This window comes from Pelophylax lessonae (genome assembly GCF_965119305.1).
Source record: "Pelophylax lessonae genome assembly, chromosome: 1".
In the NCBI taxonomy this organism is placed as follows: domain Eukaryota; kingdom Metazoa; phylum Chordata; class Amphibia; order Anura; family Ranidae; genus Pelophylax; species Pelophylax lessonae.
This window is the reverse complement of record NC_138768.1, coordinates 100,578,393-100,603,255: the sequence shown is the minus strand read 5'-3', so window position 1 is coordinate 100,603,255 and position 24,863 is coordinate 100,578,393. Positions and strand designations below refer to the sequence as shown.

The window sequence follows — 24,863 nt, the reverse complement described above, 5'->3', positions numbered from 1 at the left end:
CTTATTCACTCAAGGGCCAGGTCCCTCCTTTCCCTGTGAAGGCTCATTCTACTAGAGTGCTGAGTGCATCTTGGGCCTCAGTAGTGCAAGTTTGTAAAGCAGCAACTTGGTCGTCTGTGCACACCTTTACAAAATTCTACAAGGTTGATTTGTTGGCATCTTCGGATGCTTCCTTTAGCCGCAAGGTTTTGCAGGCTGCTATTTCATAAGAGAATAGTTTATTTCTCTTTAGGGTTTTTTTTTTCTCCTGGGTGAGCTCCTGTTGTTCTTGGTTGAGCTTCATGTTACCCAGTTGGCTAAGTTTAGCCTTTGGGGTTTATGTTACTATCTGGTTGCATTCTTCCCACCCCTCATGCCTACACTGCTTTGGGACAAGAAGTATGAGAACTGCGTCTGTCAATAGGAGATAAGTAAAACTAGATTTTTGTAAGAACTTACCATAAACTCCTTTTCTCTGAAGTCAATTGACAGATGCAGCACCCGCCCCTTCTGATATGGGGATGGTTTTTGTATCTTCTTCACTGCTTACAATGAAACTGGTTTGCTGGAGCAGAGGGTGTGGAGTTATGCCTATGGGGACAGGCCAGTGGGCATGGAGAATTACTTTTTTCCTGCCTAGAACTACTCCTGCAGGGGGCACCATAACCCAATGGATAAGAAGTATGAGAGCTGCGTCTGTCAATGGACTTCAGAGACAAGGATTTTACGGTAAGTTCTTACAAAAATTCAGTTTTTTTTCCTACAAATTGAGCTTTCCTTTGGTGGTATTTGATCACCTCTGCATTTTTTTATTATTTTTTGTGCTATAAACAAAAAAAGAACCACAATTTTGAAAAAAAAAAAAAAAAAAAACAATATTTTTTTACTTTCTGCTATAAAACATTCCCCAGAAAAAAAACATTAAGTGTATATTGATTGGTTTGCGCAAAAGTTATAGTGTCTACAAATTGTGGAATACATTTATGGACTTTTTCTTTTTCATTGTTTTTACTAGTAATGGCGACGATCAGCAAATTTTAGCGGGACTGCGACATTGCGGCAGACAAATCTGACACTAAGTGAAACTTTTTGGGGACCAGTGACACCAATACAGTGATCAGTGCTAAAAAAAAAAAATGCACAGTTACTGTATAAATTACACTTGCAAGGCAGGGGTTAACACCAGGGACAATCAAGGGGTTAAGTGTGCTCCTAGGGAGTGATTTCTAACTGCAGGGGGAGTGGATGCACTAGAGGAAAAGAGATCTGTGTTTCAGTTTTGCTGAAACACAAGATCTCTCTTTTCCTTCCTGACAGAACAGCGGTCTGCCTTGTTTACATAGACAGACCGCCGTTCTGTCATTCTGTCAAACGATCTGCGAGGACCCGCCGATTGGCTCATACTGTATCCAATCACAGCGGGAGCAGCGCTCTGATGGCGGGCGGGCGGGCACGCCCCCCGAAATCTCGTGCACACAATCATGTACATGTAGCAGTGTATATGTGCCAGGTGGTCTGGAAGTGGTTAAGTTTGGTTATGAGAAATGTGCCAAATAATCAGAACAGTTTTGTTGTAATGATGTTAGGTGTATTTTTTTGTGTATGTTCTCTACTGCAGTACCTATAATTAATTTAAAACCACTAATCAATATTAGCATAGGAGTTGTCCATCTATAAAATTTACAAGACACCTTAAATCTAAGTATTCCAATAAACTTTCTTTATGAGGCAGCACAATGACTTAATACTTCTGCCTTGAAGCACTAGGATCATCAGTTTGAATTCCAACCATGAGAATACCTACATTTAGTTTGTATATTCCTTCTATGCATGTGTGGATTTCCTCCTACACTCCAAAAACATGCTTGCAAGTTAATTGGCTGCTGTTTAAATTGGCCCTGGGGACAGTGGATTGTAAGGGCAGGGACTGATGTGAATGTACAATATAAAGCACTTGCATACATTTGTATCACTATACAAATAACTGTAATAAATAAATAATGCCACGTTGATAACAAAATGGAATAATGGAATCTCCTTTCAACTATCCTGGGTCTGTTCTTGTACATTTTATATAGGAGATAAAGAGTAAGGGACTGGAAAGTGTCAAAGTAATTGCAGTATAATAAAAATATATAGTTTTTATTTAGACAATCAAAAAATAGTACATAATGGAGCCCGATACAACAGGACTCAAACATAGTAAAATACTACATTACCATGCTGATAATCCTCATGTTGCCTGTCTATTATTCTAAATAATGAGTAATGAGTAAGTAAAGAACTGTCTTCTAAAAATCATTTTATAGCATAATCACAACGTTATTGGGTAGAGATAAGCAATCGTCTATGCATTTCATTCATTTCCAACTTTATCAGGAGCCGCAATGACGTCACTCCCACGCATGTGCGCAGGAGCCGCTGTTTATGGCACAGTGCTCTGAAGGAACGGTTTGGATAGCATGCACCGGTGATGTCACCGGCTGCTGCATGCATAGTAAATATCTCCTAAACAGTGCATGTTTAGGAGATAGGTACAGCTATTATAGATAAGCCTTATTATAGGCTTACCTATAGGTAAAAGTCATGTATGGGAGTCTACTCCCACTTCAGGGACCAGTCACATATTGGAACGGTCATTGAAGCATGGACTGTTTTTTTATTACTTACTTCTTTAGTCTACCAGTTTTTCTTTTTTTTTTTTTTTTCTGCTTCTCTTGTACAAAAGAGATTTGTCCTTGAATTGTGGTGACTTTTTGATATTTTATTGAAACGTTATACGCACATATTAAAGGTATTCACACATGGTTTATTGTTTCTATATAGAAGTACAAAAGCGTGGCTTATTTTGATAAAAATATTTATTACATTTTTATTTTGGGTTTGAATAAACTTAGTCTCATTAAAGTCTTTGTATTGGCAAAATAATAATAATAAAAAAGATGTTTGGTACATTGCTCCCTTACATACACATTTACCCATGTACTGTGTCTTTAGAAATGCTGCAAAAACAGAAAACCTTTAGATTCCGTCAGTAAGCTCAGTCCAGTCCAGTAAGCTCATAACTTGCTCTGCACTACTTCCTTTGCTGCATGAAAATCCCAAGTAACATTATCAGCCCTGTAAAATTATTGTCTATGGACTACAGAACACCTTCTCTTATGTCATGGAGATGAGGAGAAGGGTAGGTGATCAATAATTTTAACATACTTCCTGTCCTAGGTGACAACAAAAGAAGTCATACATACATAGATACATTGAGCGAATTTTGTCACCTTAAGACAGAAAGTGTGTTACTGGCAGGATCACTGGGTAAACAAATATTAAACAAGCCTGATGTAAAAAAGAAAAAACAGAATGCAGCCACCACATCTGGGTACTGGCAGTCTGCAATATATGTATGTTTTTTTCTTTTCTTGGGCTGAAATACACTTTAATTTTACTATTTACTTGATGTTCTTACCTGTACAAGCTCGATGTCATTATCCTTTGTTTTCTCATTATAGTTTTTTTTTACGCTCCTAAAGTAATGGAATGTCTGTATATCTTTACTTTTTGCTTTCCTTGAATGGACACCCAGTGTAATTGTAGTTGAAGAATTGCTAAGAAATTAAATATGAACAACAAAAAAAAAGGTTAATTTACCACTAAAGTAAATGCAAACCCTAACTCATATGAAAAGGCCTGCGGCTGAATTTAGCCCTCCAGGCCATTTCATGTGGCCCTCGCACTTCTCTTGCAGCCCTGGAGCTCCCCTTGTCTCCTCCTCCACCTAGTTTCAGCAATCGGCACCAGAGAGGAAGACAGAACTCCTCCTACAGATCCTGCTTCTCTCTATGCAGCTGCAGCTCCCCTTCGTATCCCGCTCCCCTGGTCTCAGCATTCAGCTGACTCCAGCCCTCCTCTGGTCCTCATCCAGACCTTGCACTTTCTGATTCCCAGCTCCTCCCCCAGCTTCTTCCCAGCAGCAGCACAAGGTAAGAGGGGTACACTATCATGTAGGGACATCTAGTTTAACAGATACAACTGGCCCTTTGAGTGCAACCATAATGCTAATGTCGCCCACCATGAAATTGAGTTTGACACCCCTGCCCTAACTGTGCAACATTTAGTATTTATTCTAAAAAAATACTGTTTTCTATCTTTTTTTTTTTTTTTTGCACTTCAGCACTGCTGACTGTGACGGTACTCACCGTCACTGGGAGTGAAAGAAAAGTACTTAAAGAGGTTGTAAACCCATAAAAATGTTTATTTATTTTTTTCAACCTGAAAGAGAAACACATAATGAGCTAGTATGCATCGCATACTAGCTCATTATGAAATACTTACCTTAGAACGAGCCCCCGCCGTGCCGCCCGCTTACCTGTATGACGGGCGACATGTTCAGTCACCCGTCTTCAGGAAATCCCGGCATCCGGCCATCTGATTGGCCGGAGCCACGGTGACGTCACTCCCGCGCATGCGCGTGGGTGCCGACGGTCACGTCATGGGGCTCTGAAGGAACGGCACCAGCGGTCGTTCCTTCAGAGCGCATGCGCCAGTGATGTCACTGGCTGCATGTAAGGTAAATATCTCCTAAACGGTACATGTTTAGAAGATATTTACAGTACCTATAGGCAGGGCTGCTGTTAGAAATCGCGGGGCCCCGTACAGACTACGGGGCAGGGCCCCCCCAAGAAAGTATTAAAGATACATTTAGCTAAAATTACAACAAAATCACTATTAGCATACACAAATATAACATAACTCGCATAATTCCTGCTAAATCTAAAAAAAAAAACTATGTTAAATAAAAAAGAAGATGAGATGAGAAAAATATACAGGCTGGGCAGTTGGAGCTCAGTGATCAGAGAGACAGAGAGAGAGAAACAAAGTTACAATTTACAAATAAACTGAGCAGAGATAAGTGCTGGGAGAGGGGCCCACACAAGGGAGGGGGAATAGTGAGGGACAACTGTCTCTTTCTCAACAGATAAAAGCTGATAGCAGGGAGAGGGACAGATCAGATTCAGGTGCTGGAGGAAGATTTCTGTATTTGTTGTCCATCACTAATCTCCCTCTCTGTGTGGGCCCCCCTGTGTGCTCGGGCCCCCTACAAGAGGGCTGGTGGTCCCCCCTATCAGCGGCCCTGCCTATAGGTAAGCCTTATCATAGACTTACCTATAGGTAAAAGTTGCAGAGGAGGGTTTACTTCCTCTTTAATGGACACTGAGAATATGGTTTGGATTACTTCAAATGGGACAGTAATATTTATCAACCATATATCTCAAGAAACCTATGAAGACACAAATCATTAAATATGCTGATTTACTCACCTGTTATCTACAATGGGTTCTGTATTTACACTTATGATAATGTGTATTGTAAACCCACATTTTAAAGCACTGCGCAAACTGTTGGCGCTATATAGATCCTGTATAATAATAATAATAATTCAGGGGCTCGGGGACAGCAGTCTGTTAGTTAATTGGCTCAGGTTGATTGAATCATTGTCATCTATTCGTTACTGGTGGAAAAGTAGAGTGCTGTTTGTATTGGTTGTTCTTTAGATAATTAGTTCACGTTAATTCTATTTCTGAACACAATTTCATCTGTATAGGATAATGCAATCAGGCACGTGACCTGATGGGGGAATTTGATCAGGAGGGGGATGTGCTCATGTGTGTATAAATTGTGTGAGACTGTTCAATAAAGGAGAAGGTTCCAGAACTTGTACAAGCTAAGTTGTGGGCTAGTTTTGTATGGGGGCAGCTAGAATATTTGATATCTATGTTCAAGACTGGAGGAAGCCGTATACTGATGGAAGACCACAAGCACAGTGCGGATCACGGTTCCGCTGCATTGGTGGCAAGCAGTGGGATGCTTCCTGTAGTCTGGGACATCCAAACCTCCACCGGGATCCAAGGTCCAGATAGAAGAAGAGGAGAAGTACAGATATCAGCCCCCATGGAAGAGGAATTTGGGAGGAGGTTGCGAGAGATGCACATACAGAACAGGGGACCAGTGTCAGAGCAGGTCCTGCTAGGATGGTATGATTCTGTGCGCTTGGATCGCTGGAAGGAAACGCTAGCCTGTGCACAGCGCCACCAGGGGAAAAATCCTCCCCTCCATCCAGAAAAGGTACTGGTTGTGGTATGGATTGCGGGAGCTGTTTTTGGGAGATACACCACACAAGGAGCAGACAGCTGAGGTAAGCAGGCTGGTCTGGACAGAGATGCGGTTGGAAGAGAGCTATAGAGCCCTCCAGTGGCATGTATCCCAAACATGCCCTTGGATAGCAGATAACAGCCCAATGAAAGGCTTTGGCTATGGCGGCAGGGGACTGTTGTACGAGAAGCTGTCAGGGGACCCTAACTTTGGGAGCGATTTGGAGTGGCGGTTAGAGGAAATTATGGATTACAGAGAAAGGACTCTGAACATCTCGGGAGTGTTCTGGGCACTGGAAGATATGGAGTTTCTGGCCGTTCGGGAATGGGAGCTGGAGATCGCCTGCAGACGGCTGCTAGACTCCGCTCAGCCCCAGGGCTGGGCTCCCCTTGCCTCGGAATATGCAGAAGTACCAGCTCACTGTCTGAAAATTCTGGCTGAAGAGTTGGCAATGTGGCACAGTAATAGTGTGTTTTGCTCACCTGCACCCATGGTTTAGGATGCAGAGGTCTTATGGCAGATGCAGCAAATATTGACTCACCTTGATGAACCTGTTTCTGCACAGGACGAGCTTTGATGGAGGAATGCATCTGTCCAGCAGCTTGATAAAGGTATGGGAGATGAAGTAGCCAGCTCATCTTCCCAGCTGTAGTTTAAAGATATGGGAGAAGAGGAAGCCAATTTCATCCCCCAACCATGAATCACAGATTTAATTACATTATTTTAATTGTATTGCATTCCCCCTCTCGTGAACCACATAGTTGACCATAACTTACATATCATATAATGTGAGAGGGCTGCATACCCCTGCCAAGCGTCACTGCTTATTTAGGGAACTGGACAAACTGCGGGGTGATGTTGTCTTCTTGCAAGAGACGCACATCACCCATACCTCTCGCCTTAAACTGTTCTCCACTAACTACCTGAAAGATTGTATTAACATGCCTTATTACATTTCATATATATTTCAGCTTATGCCCATTCTATGATGAAATATGGGCCCTTGCATTTGCATGGTAACGATCCAGACTGACACTCATTCATACGGCCCGGGACATCAGACAGCTGTGTTTTGCATTTAGACGACAAGACATTGATAGGAGTTTACATGTCAAACATCTGTTCATTCATTCATTTGGACACTTGACAAAGTTAAGTCTGCGCATGGAAATTACTGACACCACCTAAACACATTTGACAATTGCTTGCATTAACACATGACAGCTGAACACAGACGGACCGACTCTCCAACAAAACACAGATTCAGATACAAAACACCTCATATTGACACAAATGCATAGGGATACAAAAGCCTTTCATGTACAGTTTCTGTGAGACATGTTCTATTGTCAAATTGACCAGTAAATTGTAAACCAGTTAAAGCAGTTTTTTCCCGCTCAAACGTGCCTTAAATATGAGCTAAACTTGCAATAAAATCAGTTGTGACTGCGCTAAGTTTGATTGCTATGTGTCGTCATAACTCCCGGCCGGTTGAGGGGAAATTCACTATCTGGGGGGGGGTTAGCAACTGAAGGGCTGTATATCATCGTGATTGCCTCCTGACGAGATTTTAGCTAACAGTTTTGGTGTCAGAAAGTTGGATCTGCCAAAACACAGTATGGGGTAAGTAATTATATTTTTTATTATTATTATTACTACCCTATACTGTCAGAGCAGATAAACGGTACCCAGTTAACCGCTAATTTTAGCACCTCCCGGGAATCTGATATTCCCAAAGATGGGGTCTGATACTCCAGGGCCTGAAGCCCCAAAGATAAGATGGGGTCTGATATCCCAGGGTCCGAAACCCGTTTACGAAGCAGTAGTGTGTGTGATAGTGAATTCTCCCTCTAAAACTTGTATATATTGCTGTATAGACATTTAACTGTATTTTTAGTCGATATAAGATTGCATGCCATTGTATAGATGTATGTGGAGATTGTATGTGATATTAAGCTGAGCTTGAAGGTATAAAACTTGCCCACCAAAGGATAGTTAACAGCAAACCATAAGTTGGATATATATAAATCTGATTATTAAGACGCAGGAAACCACATAAATTGGAAAACTAGGTTTTCCAATAAAGTCTAAATACTGACCTCACCATCCCTATATATATATATATATATATATATATAAACCTTCACACTCAGCTGATCTCACTTTATATTCTGAGCTTAGATAATGGGAAATTCTCAAGGTAAGGGGAATCTCAAAAAAAAAAAAAGATGAAATTTACGTTTGGGAAAATTGTATGAAAATTGTATCGTGTATGGGCAACCTTAGATCCATGAATCGTTATGTTGTGTTCGTTTTAACACTGTTCCTAAAGGTGCTGTATCAGCAAAGCATTTCATAACACTGAATGAATACTGGGTGCATAATAATTTGTTTTGGGTTTATTACTTATGTTTTAAAGTGATGTGATTTTGCCACGAAAAAGGTAACAAATCCGTACTATGCTGGTCATGGCAGCGTTTAGAAGCAAGGAAATATATATTTGGTGTGTAAAGTGTGACCTTAAGGACTAAAATTGTATCAATTGTATTTCTATCCTTAAAAATCGTAAGCAATTTTGAACTTTTATCATTAAGGTTTTGTGTCACCGACTTTTCTTTCTTTATCACTGACTTTTTAAAAGAAAATATATTTTCTGGTGCCTTTTTTGCACACAAACCCCCCCCCCCCCTCTTTCTGTCTGTGACACAGGTAATAGCAAGAGGGACTGTAAATAGTTGTATTGTCATACAAATTTAACTATCAGTTTTGCTTTGTAGAGAAAACCAGTTTTGAGGAATGTTCCGAATGGGTGAAGAATGGTGACGTATGGGTTCTTGTATAAATGGGAAATTGCAAATGTTTATTTTTGAGCTGCTCATCTTTTAACCATGGTGAACAATAATCATTTTTTCTTTAAGTTTATGGTATACCATTGCATAACAAAAAAAATATATAGAAATCCACGTGGTAATAATTAATTTGACGTCAACAATTTTTGGTATTAGAGAAGTGCACTGTTAGGAAGGGAAATGTTTGACATGCTTACTGTATGCTAAATTCCTCTAACCGTTGGTTTATTTTTAGGAGGAAAAGTAAAATGTTTTGTTACTAAACCTGTCTTGATGCTCATTTCTCAGATAAATTTACTTTGAGACTTTCAGAACGAAGGACAATCACAGCCCTCAACGACAACTCAACCTTATGGGAGTATTGTTTACAAATTGTTTTTTTCTGATTGATTAGACTGTTTTTATGGGTGTTAGAAAGTTTTTATTTATTGGGTGTCAGATATTTGATGTGTTCTAATTTGACATATATGAGCTCTGGCATAAATAAGGTGCTATGCTTTAGATAATTAAGCATCTCTTATAAAGTTTTCTTTTTGGATATTGTAAAAAAAAAAAAAATAGGATGGAATTGGGTGACTTGTTGATAGTGTGCTAAGAATTATAATGAATTTATGCCAGCGTTACTACTTTGAGATGTTACTACTTTGATATTGTTAAAGATTTAAAATTTTAAAGGTAACCTCCTGCGGTGAATTCAATTAGTCGCCAAGCCATCTCTTTTCATTCTAAAGGTGACTCATTGCCCAGGCTTTGCATATAAATGGTCCTTGAAGTCAGATCCTGTGTCTCCAAGGCTATTTGTTTTCAATTTCCTGCTTGGTGTCACTGAGCAAACTGTGCAATCTTATAAATTTATGTTTGCATGAGTACTTACTTCTAGCTGTTTTGTGTGTCTCTATGTGTCCATGTACACAAGACAGCTTGAATTTCACTCCCTGCTGTTCAGTGATCACAGCATCTTAGCCATGCAAGGGATTCTCAGTTCTAGGTAGCTGCCTGCTTGGGTGAGTCAGAGGACTGCAATTTAACCCATCTCCACCTTTGGAGGAATACAAGGCAGTTCAACCCCTCCAAGGGCCCTCACCATTGTTGCATGCGTAGACATGCTGTGTTCTCCCAAAACAGTGCCATTAGGTATCCTTCCTGTCTTAAAATTACCTGCCTTCCTGTAGGCCCTAAACCCCAGTGCTGCGAGTAGATTTACTAGCATTTATTTTTGCTGCCTGCCTGTAGCCCAGAAGCCCAGTGCCGCAATATACTCCTGCCATTCTTGTAAAACTTGTATTCTTGTCTCTGTACTTCCCTGCTATTCTTGCTAAAGTCAGAATGACTCCAGACCCGTCTCAACCCCACGAGTCCATTTATTCTCATATCTAGAGATTTTGCAAGAGGAATATGTGGCAGAATTAATTAAAAAAATTAAACAGTGATTATGGTGATATCTCGCTCTCGTTTCCTTTGCCAACAGGTGCACCAACCCACCCATTCAAGCCTGGAGACAGAGTCATGGTGAAGGCCCCCCTCCATAAGCTGACGTCGCTAGACCCACCCTACAGACCTCCTGCGACAGTTCAAGCAGTGACCAGAGCAGCGGTATTGACAGACGACTCCCCGGTTTGGATCCACGCATCGCGACTGAAGGAAGCCCCACCCCTGGACCCCACGACTATGGACCGGAGATTGTGACGAGCACCAGAGGAATTCCAGTTGGATCCAGACAGACGGAAGCCCCACCCCTGGACCCCATGACTGCGGACCGGAGATTGTGACAAGCACCAGAGGAATTCCAGTTGGATCCAGACAGACGCATTGGTACAATGCCAACGGACACCCCTATTCCTGGAAAACTTCCCATTTTTGCAGCAGTGGTACTGTTTACAGCAAGCTCAACACTAGTAGCCACTGTCTGGTTAAGAAGTTATATCCCTATGTGCACACAACCAAGTCACCAGCCTACATACACTTTAGAATATAATGTCACCTGTTCTATGCAAGTCAGTTACCAATAATATCACATGTACTCATACAAAAACACAACCCAGGCATGTCAAGAATGTCCAGCTCATTCATAGTTGGACATATATCCCAGGAGGGCACATAGTACTATTCAGAGACTCTAAGTGATCCCACCGTTATGAATAAAGTTGGGATCAAAGGTTGGGTTGAAAGATTGTATTAACATGCCTTATTACATTTCATATATATTTCAGCTTATGCCCATTCTATGATGAAATATGGGCCCTTGCATTTGCATGGTAACGATCCAGACTGACACTCATTCATACGGCCCGGGACATCAGACAGCTGTGTTTTGCATTTAGACGACAAGACATTGATAGGAGTTTACATGTCAAACATCTGTTCATTCATTCATTTGGACACTTGACAAAGTTAAGTCTGCGCATGGAAATTACTGACACCACCTAAACACATTTGACAATTGCTTGCATTAACACATGACAGCTGAACACAGACGGACCGACTCTCCAACAAAACACAGATTCAGATACAAAACACCTCATATTGACACAAATGCATAGGGATACAAAAGCCTTTCATGTACAGTTTCTGTGAGACATGTTCTATTGTCAAATTGACCAGTAAATTGTAAACCAGTTAAAGCAGTTTTTTCCCGCTCAAACGTGCCTTAAATATGAGCTAAACTTGCAATAAAATCAGTCATGACTGTGCTAAGTTTGAGTGCTATGTGTCATCATAACTCCCGGCCGGATGAGGGGAAATTCACTATCTAGGGGGGGTTAGCAACTGAAGGGCTGTATATCATCGTGATTGCCTCCTGACGAGATTTTAGCTAACACTACCCCACTTGGTATTATGGCCTGTCTGATGTACGTAACTCCAAAGGTGTTGCCATAGGGTTTCGCAAAGGGTCCCCTTTCAAATTAGATTCTATGTTATCTGATATTCATGGTCATTTTCTCTTTTTAAAGGGTACCCTGGGCAGCACAACTTGTTCACTTGCAAACATCAGACACGCTAGCTAAGTTCCAGGACTTTGCTTCTGGCCTCACGCTGTTTGCAGGGGACTTCAACGTTGCCCTAGAACCCAAAATTGACACCTCCACTGGTAAGTCCTCTATTGCTCACAAACGCTTAACCTATCTGCGTAAACGTCTCCACGAGTTCCAGCTCATTGATGCATGGCATACCCAGCACTCCTCAGACAGGGACTAGTCATATTTCTCTAAAACGCATCAAACCTATTCTAGAATTGATCACATCCTTATAGACCACTTTCACTTAGGACTTCTACGCCACAACTCTATCGAATCTTCTTCCTTCTCGGATCACTCCCCGATTAGCCTTTCGCTGGTAATCCTGTCCCTTCCTATTAAAAGATCAAATTGGAAGCTAAATGACTCTCTAATCACTGACACCCTGGATAGGCAACGGATCGGTGGGGAGATCTCCATGTATTTCTCTGAAAAAGCTTCTGATGATATTAACCCTGCTACCCACTGGGAAGCTCATAAATCATGTATCCATGGTAAGCACATAGAGCTTGGCTCTCGGAAGAAAAGGGAGAGGTCTCTCCGTCAATCTGCACTCCTCGCTGAGATTCAGGTACTCGAGCGTTGCCATAAAGCCTCCCTGTCTGCGTCAACGTTTTTAACCCTTACTCAGAAACGTGAAGAACTTAAATCTCTCTTACACTCCCATCACAAGATGCTATTTCGTCGGGTTGCCAAGTGCATCTATGAATGGGGTGACAAACCAAGTAGACAGCAAGTTCGTTCTCTTACACAGCAGAAATCTGCTTTATTCATACCTAAAATTAAATGCTCGACCGACACGCTAGTTCACAACTCCACGGCAATCGCGTCTGAATTTCACTCGTTCTATCAGAACCTATACAAAGTCCCCAAGACCTTATCCAACCCTGCCCATAGGCGCTCATTACTCACAGACTATCTGGAACAGTCCAAACTCCCCACACTCTCCCACTCGGCAACCGAGACTTTAGAAGCTAACATCACAGTTCGGACCTACAAGCCCACCCTTCTACTTTCCACAGATGCCGAGAAGGCGCTTGACAGGGTGGACTGGGAGTTCTTAATGGCCACTGTCCACTCTTTTGATATTGGCTCCCGTCTGCTCTGAATGATAGGTGTGCTTTATCAGGATCCCACGGTGCAAATCAGGGTAAACGGCATCCTTAGTGAACCTTTTACATTATTTAACGGAACTAGAAAGGGATGCTCCCTCTCACCAATCTTATTTGCCATTTCCTTGGAACCCTTCCTAGCCCACATCCATGCTAATCCATCTAAACATGTGTAGCACCCTACAGGCAAGTGCTAGGTAAATGCATAGTAGGTCTTGTCTGCCTAACAGCAGGGCCATGTTCCTTTTTGTCAGGTAGGCTGTCATGGCTCCCAAGTGTGTCTCCTGAGAAGGGGAGTCTCCCCACTGGCTCTATCGGAGGCTTCTGATAGGGCAGTGGAGAAAACCCAATCAGAGATACATTCAGGTTTATATCTACCCCAAGAGGCAGATTCTGCTGCAGAGAATTCTGGGGGAGGGTATAAGTCTGAGGGGGGCGCATGACTCAGCGTCTTTGACGGGAGCAGAGTCCCAGGAGGGAGAGAACAGCTGTCTCTCCTCCTGTCTGAGGAAGTGGATGTCTCGGGGTGTCATCTGAGAATCCAAAGAGTGCTTGTCAGGGCACAAACACCAGGAGAAGGGCTCTAGGACCCAGCAGCGCTATCAGCACTTTGGCAGGAGAAGGAATTTAGGACCCAGCAGCACTACCAGCAATTTACCTGGGCCTATTTAAGGAAACCTGCCAGTGATTTTAGTTGCTGGTTGATCTTCAGCTCCTCCAGTGTGTTATCCCTGTGATATTCCAGTTCCTGTCTCCTGTTACCAACCCGGCTTGTCCTTGACCTGTCTCCTGATTGCTTCCTGTGTTTGACCTCGGCTATCCACCTGACCACGCTTGCTCTGATATCCACCTGGCTCCTGATCTCGGCTATCCACCTGACCACGCTTGCTCTGATATCCACCTGGCTCCTGATCTTGGCTATCCACCCGACCACGTTCCAGTCTCAGCATTATCCAAGTCCTGCAAACACCTCACGGGCGCCACCTGTCTGCTGATTCCACTCCAGCACTCCAGCTGTACTCTGAATCCTCCTGCACACAATCCAGCAGGCGACCCGTGCTACTTTGGGCCTGACCTCTCCTGTTCTCATCCTCAGGGGGGTCTGGAACTTAGCCGCAAGGGAAGCCCTCTCTCTCCATTGGCCTCTAGCACCAGGTACGTGATAGTATCAACCAGCCAAGATGTCTGAGGCCGAGAGAGGTGCTTCCGCATTAGAGGCCCTATGTCAGCAGATTACAGTTCTTACACAAACAGTCCAGAGCTTACAAGATGGCTACTTTCAGCTGGAAGGACGCCTTCACCCTCTCAGTTGTTCTGCTACAGCCGCACCTGCTATGGGTTTACCCCCTCCGGAGCCCAGAGTTCCCACTCCCGATCGCTTTTCAGGTGACCGACGGAAATTTAGAGCTTTCAAAAATGCTTGTGACCTTTACTTTGCCCTGCAACCAAGGACTTTTTCTCTTGAGACTGTCAAGGTGGGTTTCATCATTTCACTCTTATCTGATGAGCCACAGTCCTGGGCTCATAATCTCATTGAGCAAAAGAACTCAGTCCTGGATTCAGTTTTCACCTTCTTTGAAGCTATGGCTACCTTATATGATGATCCACAACGGACGGCCACCGCAGAGTCGGCCCTTCATGCTCTTGTACAAGGCAGACGACCTGTGGAGGATTACATTGTGAAATTTCGCAAGTGGTCAGCTGATACTGGGTGGAATGATGCCGCCCTAAAATACCAGTTCCGGCAAGGCTTATCTGAGTCTCTCAAGGACGAGTTGGCTAGGATTGAGGCTCCCGCCTCACTAGAAAGTCTCATCCAAGTCTCTATCCAACTAGACCGACGGCTGCGGGAGCGAAGGTCCGAACGCACTCAGACCCTTCGACCCACATGGATAATGCCAAAGGTCCCAGGACCAACACTCCCAGCCTCTATTCCCCAGTCCATGAATATGTCCGATGGGGAACCCATGCGAACTGGCCTACTCCGCCCTGCTTTAACCCCTGAAGAGAGAGCACGCAGAAGACAGGATAACTTGTGTCTCTACTGTGGGACTTCGGGCCACTTCCTTCGCAGTTGTCCTGTTCGCCCAAGGAAGTCCAGCCTTCCACGCCCCTCTTACCTTCAGTTGTCTGGGACTATATCCACTCATTTAATTCTCCCCATCTCTCTGCAGGTGGATGGAAAGGAAGTAAAGCTGCAGGCGATCATTGACTCTGGAGCCTGTAGTTGCTTCCTGGATCTCAACCTAGCCAAGAACTTGCGCATACCCCTGAAACTGAAGGAACAAAGACTTGATGTACATTTAGCAGATGGCACTGCTCCTAGCTCTGGACCAGTCACTCAGGAGACTATCCCTGTCCTTGCCACAACAGAAGCAGGCCATCGGGAATTCCTCCGCTTTGATGTCATCAGGTCTCCTATTTTCCCAGCCATCCTAGGGATACCCTGGCTACGGGCCCACAACCCGCAAATTGACTGGCCCAAGGGAGAAATCATCTTCTCATCTTCCTATTGTCAGCAACACTGTGGCGTCCCCACGCCTGTCAACTCTTCAGTGTGTCTCTCCGTTCAACCTACACCGGATCCCTGTCATGCTGTTCCTTCAGCCTACCTTGACTTCCTTGATGTGTTTGACAAAAAAGGTGCCGATGCCTTGCCCCCACATCGGTCCTACGACTGCCCAATTGAGTTGCTACCTGGAGCAGAAGTCCCCTTTGGGCGCATCTTTCCGTTATCCGAAGTGGAGCTGGAGGCCCTCCGACAATATATAGATGAAAACCTTGCCAAAGGATTCATCCGCCCTTCATCGTCACCTGCTGGAGCTGGCATTTTCTTCGTCGAGAAGAAGGATCGTTCTCTCAGACCATGCATTGACTATAGGGACCTTAATAAAATTACTATCAAGAACAGATACCCACTCCCTCTCGTCCCGGAGTTATTCCAAAGATTCCGAACAGCCCAGGTTTTCACAAAGTTGGACTTACGGGGGGCCTATAACCTGGTTCGTATTAGGGAAGGTGATGAGTGGAAGACCGCCTTCCGAACACGCTTTGGTCACTTTGAGTACCTTGTGATGCCCTTCGGGCTATGTAATGCCCCCGCCACATTCCAACATTTTGTGAATGATATTTTCAGAGAATACCTTGACCTGTTCTTAATCGTCTATCTGGACGACATACTAATTTTCTCAGCCTCGCTTGAACTCCATCGAGAGCACGTCAGAAAAGTGTTAAAGAACCCATGGCTTATATGCTAAAGCAGAAAAGTGTGAGTTCGAGAAACAATCTATCCAGTTCTTAGGACTCATAATCTCCACAAAAGGGATTTCCATGGATCCTCAGAAGGTATCAGCAATCTTGGAGTGGCCTGCACCTTCTGACAAGAAAGGGGTCCAGAGGTTTGTGGGCTTCGCTAATTTTTATAGGAAATTTATTCGGAATTTCTCAACTATTATTGCCCCGATCACCCAGCTCACTCGCCTGCACTCACGCTTCTCCTGGAACCAAGATTCTCAAGCGGCTTTCGAAAAACTGAAGGCTCTCTTCACCTCTGCTCCAGTGTTGCAACACCCTGACCCAGCTCTTCCCTTTGTCCTTGAGGTGGACGCATCCGAAGTAGCTACGGGAGCCGTGCTCTCGCAGCGTCAGGGCCCAAAGGCCCTGCTCCACCCAGTAGCCTATTGCTCCAGAAAGCTGAATCAGGCCGAAAGAAACTATGACGTGGGTGACAGAGAACTCCTGGCAATTAAAGTCGCTCTCGAAGAATGGAGGTACCTCCTGGAGGGCGCTAACCATCCAATTATGATCTTCACAGATCACAAAAATTTGGAATATTTAAGATCTGCAAAACGCCTAAGACCTCGACAAGCCAGGTGGGCCTTATTCTTTTCGAGATTTAATTTCCACTTGACATACCGCCCAGGTTCCAAAAATGGGAAAGCCGATGCCCTGTCCAGGATGTTCCCCGAATCTGCTGAATGTGCTTCTCCAAGCACTATCTTATCTGCCCAAAATTTTTTGCTGATTCAACCTAACCTAAAGGCATCCATTGAACTAGGTCTCTGGTTCTCAGGGCATTCCACGACCACCGACTTGCAGGGCACTTTGGGGCCCGTAAAACTAACGAGCTCATTCAGCGGTCCTTTTGGTGGCCTAACCTCAGTCGGGACTGTAGATCCTACGTCAAGTCATGCACCATATGTCTACGTAGCAAAAGTGACAAAGTCAAAGCCTGGGGGTTATTAAGACCCTTGCCTATCCCTAATCGCCCCTGGGAAATGATTTCTATGGATTTTATTGTTGATCTTCCTCCCTCTGAAAGATTCACGACCATCCTTGTTGTGGTAGACCGATTATCAAAAATGGCCCACTTCATACCAATGATTGGTACTCCCTCTGCAGCGGAAACCGCTCACATGTTTATCAAGGAGATCATAAGACTTCATGGACTACCAAAGAACATTGTTTCGGATCGGGGGGTGCAATTCACCTCTAGGTTTTGGAGAGCCCTTTGTAAAGCCTTGGAAGTGGAACTCTGCTTATCTTCTGCCTACCATCCCCAAAGTAATGGGCAAACGGAGCGTACTAACCAAACCCTCGAGCAATACCTCCGATGCTTTTCAGCTTTTTCCCAAGATGACTGGGCATCCCTGCTTCCGCTGGCGGAATTTGCCTATAATAACTCTGTCCATTCAGCTACAAATCAGTCCCCATTCTGGGCTAATTATGGATTCCACCCTGCTGCCCTGCCTGAAATTATGCCTGAAACTTCTGTACCTACCTTGCAGGACAGACTTGTTTTCATTCAAAACAATTATCAGGTCCTCCGGGAGTCCATACAGAAAGCCCAAGTGGATTACAAAAAACACTTTGATCGGAAACGGAGGGGAAATCCTTCCTTCAAGGTTGGGGACAAAGTGTGGCTGTCTACTGCCAACCTGAAATTGGCCTGCCCTTCACGGAAGCTAGGGCCAAGGTATATTGGGCCTTTTCAGATCAAACGGGAAATTAACCCAGTGGCTTACGAACTATCTTTGCCTGACTCATATAGGATCCATCCGGTTTTTCACACCTCCTTGCTTAAACCAACTGTTCCAGATCCATTTCCAGGGAGAGTGGAGCCACCTCCACCGCCAGTGACGATTGGTGAGGACACAGAATTCGAGGTGGAAGCAATCCTGGACTGCAGGAAGAGAGGGAGACAAACCCAATTCTTGATTAAATGGAAAGGGTATCCACCCGAAGAAAGCTCATGGGAACCCGAAGCCAATGTACATGCCCCCAGACTCCTCCAAGAGTTTAAGGACAAATACCCAGAGAAAATTTCTCAAATAGGCATCCGGAGGCTGCCCGTCAGGGGGGGGCACTGTCAGGGCACAAACACCAGGAGAAGGGCTCTAGGACCCAGCAGCGCTATCAGCACTTTGGCAGGAGAAGGAATTTAGGACCCAGCAGCACTACCAGCAATTTACCTGGGCCTATTTAAGGAAACCTGCCAGTGATTTTAGTTGCTGGTTGATCTTCAGCTCCTCCAGTGTGTTATCCCTGTGATATTCCAGTTCCTGTCTCCTGTTACCAACCCGGCTTGTCCTTGACCTGTCTCCTGATTGCTTCCTGTGTTTGACCTCGGCTATCCACCTGACCACGCTTGCTCTGATATCCACCTGGCTCCTGATCTCGGCTATCCACCTGACCACGCTTGCTCTGATATCCACCTGGCTCCTGATCTTGGCTATCCACCCGACCACATTCCAGTCTCAGCATTATCCAAGTCCTGCAAACACCTCACGGGCGCCACCTGTCTGCTGATTCCACTCCAGCACTCCAGCTGTACTCTGGATCCTCCTGCACACAATCCAGCAGGCGACCCGTGCTACTTTGGGCCTGACCTCTCCTGTTCTCATCCTCAGGGGGGTCTGGAACTTAGCCGCAAGGGAAGCCCTCTCTCTCCATTGGCCTCTAGCACCAGGTACGTGATAGTGCTGAGTTGAGCTGAGGGGATCCGGTGTGCCGAGAACCAGCGCAGAGCGAGAGGGGTCCAGTCCCAGGAAAGCCTACACAGGTCGTGAGTACTGAGGATTGCCCCTGGGGGTCTGCCTGAAGTGTTAGAGGAGACCACTCCGGAGGAGGTTCTGGGATCCAGTGTCAGCTAGTTGTAAAGGGGGTACCTAGGTTGAGGACCCTGAAGTAACAGAGGGGGTACATAGTCAGTGGACCCTGAAGAGCTAAAGGTTTTAGGGGGCACCTGCAGTTTGGGCCCTGGATTGTGCAGAGTACCAGTTGAGAGTTGCAGCCATACAGGAATTCACAACAAGCTATCTCAAGCCAGTGCAAGGCTGGAGTGAGAAGTCAGTGACTTTGCAGTGCAGCAGTTCAATATTCTACAGTCCTGGGTCTTCTGGACTTAAAGTCAAGGATTCAGCACTTCTTTCAAGTTACAGTGTGTTCTAAGTGTCAGTGAGCGTTGGCTAGCATCGGCTGGTGTCAAGGTAGCGATAACAGACATTTTTCTGGATAAAGTCCCAAGTTGTACTTAGTTGAGCCTAAAGGAGTATCCCACTCATTCCCTTCTCCCATCCCCTTAAATACAATAAAACCACAAAACAGAGATGCCGGAGTTGTCAATGTCTCAATTCTCACACCCAGGGCCGCAGCTCACATGGGCTGGAGAGGTAACCGGTAATGATGGCAGACCCACATCAGGCTCAATGCCTGGAAAACCTGCTGCACATGGAATTACAGTGGGGACTACTGAGCATAAATATGCTGCTTACGCAGATGATGTCCTATTTTATGTTCAGCAGCCTATCATTTCGCACCCTAATTTATTCAAGGTATTTGAATGTGCTGCCCAGGGTACTATTCCTATTACAAATTATACTGTTTAATGTCCCCAAAAACTTTATAGCATTTCTATCCTCTCTGGTACTGAAATACATCTGGCGCCGTTCTAATCCCCGTCTGGCCAGATCCGCCCTGTCACGTGCTTAATCTAAAGGGGGGCTGGCAGTGCCAGACTTTGGAAAATATTTGTTTGCTGCCATCCTCTCTAGGATTATGGACTGGAATAACCACTCACAGTCAAAACTGTGGGTCCAGCTGGAATATGCTCTGGCCGCAACATCTCTATACTCCCAGCTCTGGATTCCCCCAAAATCTAGGAACTTCTCGGCTCATACCTCCCCATTATCCCAGTCGGTTTTCCAAACCTGGGACTTTCTCCACAAAACATATGGATTACCCTACAACTCTCTTTTAATGCCGATAATGGGTGATGATTATTTTCTCCCAGGTCTGCAAGATTCATCGCTTCAGCGCTGGCTTCCTCACTCCACAGCCACTCTATTGCATCACGTATCCTCCAAACAAGGGATTCTGCCATCTTCTACTTTAATCCATTCTACCAATCCATCATTCACGGACCTCTGGAAATACACTCAACTGTAACTGTTTATTAAGGAGCTCCCCCAGCCCCTCCGTAAACTGGGCTCTTTGAACTCCATTGAGAAAATCTTCACTCTTGATACACCTCTGAAGGGTACCTTATCAATACTTTACAAAGCTTTATTTGACCTGGAACCTTATCGAACACCATACTTATGACAGGATGGGAGAAGAACATACTCATTCTTACTCACTCATCGGCAATATCAGCCAAGTCTGCTGAAGTGAACAATAAACTACTGACTTGCTGGCATTCATCACCATCCAAACTTCATTGTATGTTTCGGTCTGCCTCTAACCTCTGCTGGAGGGGTTGTGGTACGATAGCCACCCATGCTCACATCTGGTGGCATTGCCCGATCATACGCCCCTACTGGTCCTCCATTCTCAAACTCATTGAAATTATTCAGGGTTCGCTGGTAGCAGATGATCCCTAGACTTTCCTATTTCATGGCACTAAAGAACCAATACAACAATATCGTAAATCTATCACTGCTCATCTTCTCAATGCTGCTAAAGCATTAATCCCCAAGTATTGGAAACAACCTGACACTCCTCCTATTAAGCAGTGGCTGAGAGTGGTTGACCACATCTACCATTTGGAGGATATGACATATGACTATAGGGGCCTCGCTCCCCAAGCTTGCAAGATCTGGACCTGTTGGCTGGCTTTCACTCACTCTAAACAATATGCCGATTATATGTCCCTTGATTCTTGATGTGTGATCATTTCTTAAGAGATTAACGCACCATAGGAGCTCTTTTTTCCCTCCACTCCCCCTCCTTTTCCTTTTCCCTTCCCCTTCCCCCTCCTCCTCCTCTATACCCTTTTCTTCTTACCCTTTTCTTCCTTCTCCTCTGCTTCCTTTGAATACTCTTCTACCTCTCCTTTCTCATTTTCCTCCTCTTTTCCATGAGCCATGTTGGACACACGGACTGGTTTACACTAACAGATGACATGTTGTCTCTCAGGCCTATTTGGTTAAAGCCTTTCTACTATGATGGTATGTTATGCTCACTGAAGTATAGAACGTATTCTACTGCCTCAGTTACGGTATGTTATGTGCCTGCCCTTTTGTTTCATGTTTCCTACGGGAGATCTTCTCTGTCATGCTGTGTATCTGTTTTTGAAAAATTCTTTAATAAAAATTTATTAAACAAAAAAAATGTTTTTTCCAGTTCGTTTGATTGGACTTTTATACAGTTTGGTTATGTATTGGAGAAAATCGAGAGTTTTTGTTTCTCTAATCTTTTGTTGAAATATTTTAGTCACATGCATTTGGAGAGAATGTTTGGCTTCCTTCAAGCTAATTAAAGTTCAATAGGTAGACAAAAAATTATAACCAATCAAATAGCCAAAAAGTCGGAATCAGGAAGGAAGACCAGGAGAAGATGGGGGCACACGTGACCAACAAGAGCTCTGAAATTGCACCGCTGGAGGGGGTCGATTGACTGGTAATCCTGCTATAATGCGCTAATATGCTGTCCATACTAGTACATAATGGCATAAAGATCCTAGTTGTCACTTTTTGAAAAAAACGTGGCCATGCAGAGCTCTGCCCACACAGCTGCCTCATACACACAGCTCTGTGTGTAAATGAACTACAATCCCTGACATCCTTAGCGACTGTTGGTTTGTAGTTCTCAATAAACTACCAAGGCGCTGTGGTAGTTCATTGAGTATTCCTATCAGGGAGTATCGGCTTACCCATACGGGATGTACAGGCAAGCAGATACACTGACAGTGTGCAGGAGACCTGCATGACATCTGCAATCTTCTGATTCCTGGTGCAATGCTTTACGGGCTCCTACAACGAAAAATAATAAATGCACATTTTTTTACCTGCAAAAAGATGTCCATTTATTATTTTTTGTAGAAAGGCAAACTTAACCTTTATCTTCAGCAGATAAGAGTGAGGTCACCACCAACCTGCTGTGCTGTCTGGCAGGGTTGTGCAAATCTCAGAATTAGTTGGAATAAATTACATACTGGGACCTTTAAAGCGGAGCTTGACCCTAAAAATGAACTTTGCACCGTCCGTTAGCTTAAAAAAAACTGAATAAGAATTGTATAATAATTTTTTTTTCCACTTACCTTGTTTTTAATGAAAATAAACTTACCTTCCTTCCTCTTCCTCCTTGTGTGGCCACGGCCCCCGACGTCACTTCCTCCTTTGCATTGCGTCCTGGGAGATGAGTGTCATCAATCCCAGGATGCAATGGGAACAGCCGGCCGCTACTCTGGTTGCCGATCGCAATCTACAGCGAATGCGCGAGATTGCGATTGGCATTCTGGGTAGCCAAGAACCAGGAAGAGGGACGCAGCGGGGGACACCATGGCTTCAGATGCCCACACCGGAGATGGCCGTGCTCTGCAATCAATTTTAAAGGTAAGAATTTATCTTTATTCTATAACTGTAATGTACTGTAATGTGGGGTTAGTGTTAGGGTAATTGGGAATATATTAGGATTAGAGGGGTATTTTTTGCTAAAAAATGTATTTTGCCCGGAACTCCGCTTTAAGGTGCCAATTGCAACTAGCAACAAATTTATTGTAAAAAATATGTTAAAATACATATACCAACTATAAAACAAATTCCAGGTAGAATACATATCTGACTCCTGCAGGCCCCTCTGAGATGCTAGTCCCTCCAGTCCCTGCAGCTTTTTTCTCCCCTTTACTCTGGTGATCTAGAGGACATCAAGGGACAGGGGAGTGCTGCAAGGGAGGACCTTTTCATTTTCTAGGGTTCAACTTCAAGAAACAATTAGCTGTAATGAGCATAGACAAAATGATGTTTACTTACACTTTGCAGTGAGCTGCAGTTAACACCCAGTCATCTTTTATTAATGTTCCAGCACATACAGAATTTCCTGTTTCCAGTAAAGCCATATATGGTCTAGAGTGAGGAACAGCTTCCCGTCCTCCAATGATGTCACTGCACTCACCTGTACAATATTAGGAACATATTATGAAGAAAGCAAAAAACAACCAAAAACAATTAAAATAAATTTGTCAGAAACATGGGAACTTCAAAGTGTTACATAAAAATGGTATATTTCAAGGTTACCTGTATTCATAATTTCATGCCAGAACAGTGAGCAGACACAGATTTATTGACATCTAAACTTGTATGCAAATCTCAACATTTCCTGTAAAACCACAGCTTGGCTCCACCCTTCCCAACTTACCAAACAGCTCTTGTCTTCGTTTAATGTGAAGAGCAGCCCTACTGGCCAACAGGGAGGCTCGGAAAGTGGTATGTAGGAAAAGGTAAAATCAACAAGGCAAAGTTGCACTTAAAAAGTATGTAATCATGCATTATTGTTTTACTATGTTTTGGAATAAAAAATATTGTAAATGTTTGTACTTTGAGTCAGAAAAATATTAAACACCCTATTGGAATATTGTATATGTTCATTTTCAGTCAGCTGTAGGTTCCTTTTCATATGTTTATCAGATTATTAGACTTCGCTTCTTTGCTTAAAAAAAAAAGCCATCTTTTACAGAACTCAATAGCTCAAGCTACAGTTTCTCTCCTGCACATACCGCCTAGTGTCATACCCTTTGTACGGCCCTTCTGCACATAATGCCTGCTGTCATATACTCTGAAATACTCTTCTGCACATACTGCCCACTGACATACACCCAGCACTTCTCTCTTACACTTACTGCCCGCTGTTATACCCCGAGCAGTTCTCCAGAATGCACCCTCCTAGGTAGGTGCTAGTGAGAGAGTATAGTTTTTGGCTCTGTCTGCCTATCAGAGGAGCAGCAGGCAAATATTTATTGCTTTCTGTCTAGCAGAGAGCAGGATCTGTGAGTGAGGTCTGCTCAGTGTGCTCAGTATGTGATTCATTGAGTCTAGAGGAGTGTTTCACACTGGTCCAATAGGAAGGCATGTTTGTTGGACAGTGGGAGAAAATCCGACCAATGGATACATAGGCTTGGATACAGTCCTGGTGATTGGTAGAGACAGGCTGTCTCGGTGCATTCTGGGATACTATATAAAAGCCAGGAGCCTATGTGCTGCAAGGTCTTTGGCTGGTGAGCAGAGTCCCGGAGGGAGGGTGGCAGCTGCCTCCTCCTCTGTAGCAGTGGCACGTGGCATCAGGAGGTTGTTCTGAGGGCCAGAGGAACGGAGCTGAACCCAGAGGTCCAGGAAAGCTGACTGAGGGGGAGACACTGGAAACCCTGGAAAAACAGTAACATGAGTACAGGGGATTGTGTCAAGGGGCCTGACCTGAGGGGGGCCACCCCGGAGTAGGATAGTCAGTGGACGGGTGTCAGTGGTCAAGAAAGAGGATACTAGGAGAAT

The 24,863-nt window shown here is 44.2% G+C and overlaps 1 protein-coding gene across 1 annotated transcript in view; it reads right to left on the bottom strand.

The window, feature by feature from the left end:
- Positions 1–24,863, bottom strand: part of LOC309544214 (uncharacterized protein) — a 133,726-nt gene that overhangs the window by 103,900 nt on the left and 4,963 nt on the right. Inside the window, exons 2-3 of the mRNA XM_082243097.1 lie at positions 23,352–23,493; positions 3,443–3,581 (exon numbers count right to left, since the gene is read on the bottom strand). Coding sequence (XP_082099223.1) covers positions 3,443–3,581; positions 23,352–23,493 — 281 coding nt within the window. The remainder of the gene's footprint in view (positions 1–3,442; positions 3,582–23,351; positions 23,494–24,863) is intronic.